General features: G+C 37.2%; 1 protein-coding gene across 1 annotated transcript; it reads right to left on the bottom strand.

Moving 5' to 3' along the window:
- Positions 1-3,170: 3,170 nt before the first annotated feature.
- On the bottom strand, positions 3,171-3,871 carry LOC106082128 (large ribosomal subunit protein bL12m). The gene has a single exon (XM_013244470.2). It carries the CDS (start codon positions 3,752-3,754, stop codon positions 3,200-3,202), a length of 555 nt encoding a protein of 184 aa, XP_013099924.2. The 5' UTR covers positions 3,755-3,871; the 3' UTR covers positions 3,171-3,199.
- Between the last annotated feature and the right edge of the window lie 1,073 nt (positions 3,872-4,944).

Raw genomic sequence — 4,944 nt, 5'->3', positions numbered from 1 at the left:
TTATTGTTTGTCTATTTATATTATTTTCTTTTGGCACTGGGCAAAATAATGTATGACGCATCAGGGAGGTCGCTTTAAAATAGAGATGCCAATTGTGAAATCAAATTCTGGAGAAAGTCTAGGGATGGAAAGCTGTTACTTGTTCGCAATGACATTATTGCCATAAACGTATTGAATTAAAAAAAAAACAATTTCCTATGGAAATCGCCAAATATTCTATAGAATATTGGGGTAAGGGGGCGGACCCTCCTTACCCCAATAGTTTTACCTAAAAATAAAAGTGGACCGACCAGGACAGTATGGGATTCAAATGAAAGATATTCAAGAGTAGAGGACGAATTTCATAATAAAAGTTGGGTCCAAGTACCTGGGGGCAGCTCCAGCAACAAAACCCCTAAAAATAGGTTCCTTTGACGATCATGACAATATGGGACTCAAATGAAAGGTATTCGCGTGTAGATTACAAATATGGTGAGGAAGTAGGCTTTATAATTTATTGATAACGGAAGAGAGGCCACCGTAGCGCCGAGGCTAGCATGTCGGCCTATGACGCTGAACACCTGGGTTCGAATCCTGGCGAGACCATCAGAAAAAATGTTCAACGGTGGTTTTCCCCTTCTAATGCTTCCAACTTTTGTGAGGTACTATGACATGTGAAACTTCTCTTCAAAGAGGTGTCGCACTGCGGCACGCCGTTCGGACTCGGCTTTAAAAAGGACAACTCAAAATCAAAAGTGGACCGATTGGGACAATATAGGTATCAAATGAAAGGTATTGGAGAGTAGAATACGTATATGGCATTAAAATTTGAATGTATGTACCCATTGGCCGCCTCAACCCCAAAATTTCCCCAACAGACATATTCGACGTTTATTTCATATGGGGCTCAAATGAAAGGTATTCGGGAGTAGATTTCGAATCTGGCATACAAAATCAGATCGGAGTATGGGGATTCCCGCCACACCTCAAAAACGCCATTAGAATTTGATATACATATGTGAGTCCAAATGTCTGAGATGCTATCCCTCCCCTACTGAGAACATTACCACCAGGAACCGATAAGGGGCAAAATCTTCCAAAGAAGCAAAATTTTGGCAAAATTTTTCATAGAAGTAAAATTTAGACAAAATTTTCTGTGAAAATCAATGTTTAACATATCTTTCTTAAAATAATAATTTTTACAAAATTTTCTATAGATATAAAATTTCGCCAAAATTTTTTATTCAAATTCAATTTTAACAAAATTTTCTATAGAAATAAAATTTTGACAAAACTTTCTCTTGAAACCTTAATTTTGGCATATTCTTCCAAAGAAGTACAATTTTTGGCAATAGAAGTAAAATTTTGACAAAATTTTCTTTGAAAATCAATGTTAGACAAAATTTTCTTAAAATCGAATTTTGAAAAAAAAAATTAAAAATAAAATTTTGGAAAATTTTTTTTAAGAAAATCAAATTGTGACATAAGTTTCCACGAAATTCGAAATTTGAAAAATTTGTTTTAGGAAAATAAAAATTTTACAAAATTATCTAGCAAATAAAATTTTGAAAAAATTTAATTTTTATGGAAATCAAAATTAGTCAAAATTTTACTATATTCAATTTGGTGAAATTTTCTACACAGAAAAAATAATTCGCTTTGAATCACGAAATTAATTGATCCAATTAATATTTCAAATGAAACTGATATAACTACGAAAATGGTAATATCGACCAATTTGCGAAAAAGGTAATTGAAATTTTTTTCAATAAAAAAAAAACTTTTGAAATTAACTTTTTATTTGAGAATGGTAAAATCAATCACGATAGGATTTTAAAAAACTTCAGATTCAATAAAAAAAATTAATGAATTATTTGTTGTTGTTGTAGCCAAATTTTTGTGTGGAGGTGGCGATCCTCGTCAAGCTCCTGTAGATGAGCAAGCTCGTTCCAGCCCAAAGGACCAATCGCCGCTGGAAAAGGTTGGCCATTGAATTATTTAATTTTTTAATGTAAACTTTTTTTTAACTACATTATTATTTGTAATATTCTTGTCTGTGCAGGAAAATAAAATTTTTAAAGAAACTCGAGTTCTGACAATAGAACATGAACTCGAGTTTCCTCTCAAGGTGAGGTAATGTATACGATATTTTGGGGATCGGTATTTTAACGGCCGCTTGGATAGTTACAGATCGAACGCGTTATTGCCGGTTATGTGAAGGCTCTTGAGAAGAATATCGTTGCAGGTTCCTTGAAATGCTATGCGAAGAGCTTCACTGCCAAACAGTGACAAAAGTTTTCACACCTTGTGCCAAGCGCTGGAGAAAGCTACTCAAGATAGACACCAATGGCAGCCGGTTATAGGTACCGGATTGGCCCGATGGAATATTTCATCGGCAAGGGATGTATTACACACTGCTACAACAACAACAGCAAGCTGATGAAATTGATTGGTTCTTGATGAAAGGGTGGGATACACAGCTAATAATTTGGCTCTAAAGCATTGTTATTAATGAATGTCGATGGGCCTTTCGCGATATTAAGTATTGAGGGCAGATTCTTGGGCTTCTATTTTGCAGAGATCTTCGTGAATATGGACACATTGCCATGGAATCTTGTGACCACATTGATTCAGCCGTTCGAAGGAGACTTCAAAAAATTTCCAAATTTTGCCCATGAACATTCCACTAAGCAATCTTCTCACATATCAATGAGTGCCGTCCGTTTAAAGTTTAAGCTCAATAATAAGGGGCCTCCATTTTTAGTCGAGACCGAACGGCTTGTCGCAGTGCGAAACCTCTTCGAAGAGAAGTTTTCTCATGACATAGAACCTCACAAATGTTGTTATGAGGGGAAAACCACCGCAGAAAATTTTTTCTGATGGTCTTGCCAGGATTCGAACCCAGGCGCTCAGCGTTATAGGCGGACTAACTACTGTGCTACGGTGGACTCGTCGGAGACTGACTTCGGCGGTATTTGGAATCTTCTATCTGAATATAGCACATTTTTCCATTCGGACCTATGGTCAATAAGATTTTGAGCTTAACAATCTATTATTTCCTAAACAAAGATGTTTTCTTTAAATTAACAGTTGATGATTATTATCCAAAACATAGCCTGCCATTCCTTTGACCTCAACGGTTATGCCAACCTTAACTAATATTAACAAAATAATTTTAAAAATATATGAAATCATTTAACCATCATCATGTAACATGTATTTATTCGATTTCAATAACAGCACCAGCCTTCGTTAAGGCCTCCTTTAGTTTTTCGGCTTCATCTTTGGGTATATCATCCTTAACAACAGTTGGGGCACTTTCCACAAACTTCTTGGCTTGCACCAAATTCATGCCCTCCAAAAGATTTTTAACTTCCTTTATCAACGCCACTTTTTGTTTCTCATCGAACTTCACCAGTTTGACTTTGAACGAGGTTTGCACTTTCTTAGGGGCAGCTTCTTCTTCCTCTTCGCCAGCACTGGCAGCAGATGGTCGGGCTGGGCCTGCAGCCATTTGTGGTACAAAAGCAGTTTCGGGAAGATTAAGTTTACTCTTCAACAACGAACTCAGCTCGGAAACTTCCAACAAATTGAGGGCAGCTATGCTATTGGCAATATTTTCAATTTTTGGATTCACCGGCTTAGCTACACCTTCGGGTGGTGGTGGTGTAAGATTCTTGGCAGCCTCAGCAGCAGGAGCAGCAGCTTCGACAGCAAACATGCGACGTGCTGAACATGAAGCCAATTGTCTTAATAACACACGGGAGGATAACATTTTGCTTGTAATATGTAATTTTAATTCAACAAAATCTCTATCTCGTGTGTCAGTTGCGGTTATGTAAAAAATAATCAACAATTTCCTTCACCAAATGACAGTTCTTGAGAGCAGCGACACTATACAGTTGTCAGGCCTACTAATAAGAAGAAGTTGCCTGCTGTGCAAATAGTAAATGACGGATCGTCAAGTAACGGCTAAAATCGGGTACGTGTACACGTAATGAAAAATGTGTGAAAAATTAAAATGATTTTTTTTTTGCTAATGACTTAAAAGTAGCGATTAGGCACAATTAATCCTAAACCCCGTTTACACTAATCATTAAATTCATTAAAGGTGATCGAACCCTTAAATCCAGATTTAAAGAGCAGTGTAAACGGGGTTCTAGTGTATTATGATGGCATGATTGTGTTGGTGCATAAATTTGCTGTATAAAATATTTTGTTGTTGTAGTCACATTTGTATGTGGAGGTGAAAATCCTCGTCAAGCTCCTGTAGGTGAGCAAGCTCGCGGGAACAGGTTGGCCATTGTTTTTTTTTTTTAATGCGCCAATAATTCGCCTTGTCATATCAAGCATCATAGGCACTCAGTACTTCTGCAGGAGCCGGTGCCGCCCGGCCTCTCACCGAGACTCTCCGCTCGATACCGCTAATTGTCCGCGACAGCAATTGCAGCTTCTTCGTAGTGGAGTGATCGCACTATCAGCAATGAACACCATACAGTTTGGACCTCAATGTTCCAGCCTGTGTGGTGCTCACAACTTTCCCGAGCCGGGTAATACCGTCATATCTTGCTTATGTGTGTAAAAGGATAAAATAAAAATCATTTTAAGATTTTAGAAAAAATAACAGCTGTTTTTACAAGCATTTGACATTTTAAGTTGTACTTAGCAGTGCACCAAGGTGGATTTAAAGATGTGGTCTCACACGAACAGCTGTCAACAGAAGTTTTTAACTTCTTTCTCGCATATTCTGCGCTCATGCGTATATACACACGCACATAAATTTATTTGCGTGTGTTGGCAAAACCATATCAATTGGGATTGTTGTATAAATGAGACCACCTTTAATTGTTTCGCCATACTCAAAATCAGTATGGCACAAAACCAGGATGCACTTATAAGGTGAGGTCATGCGAACAGCTGAGTAAAATGTTTTTTATTTTTGTTTTGATTTTGCAGTAAATCCAA

This window comes from Stomoxys calcitrans, chromosome 2 (genome assembly GCF_963082655.1).
Source record: "Stomoxys calcitrans chromosome 2, idStoCalc2.1, whole genome shotgun sequence".
NCBI classification, from domain to species: Eukaryota; Metazoa; Arthropoda; class Insecta; order Diptera; family Muscidae; genus Stomoxys; species Stomoxys calcitrans.
This window is presented reverse-complemented; position numbering and strand designations above follow the sequence as displayed.

Excerpts from the sequence above, each read along its gene's own strand:
- LOC106082128 (XM_013244470.2), bottom strand. The coding sequence starts at position 3,754 with ATGTTATCCTCCCGTGTGTTATTAAGACAATTGGCTTCATGTTCAGCA.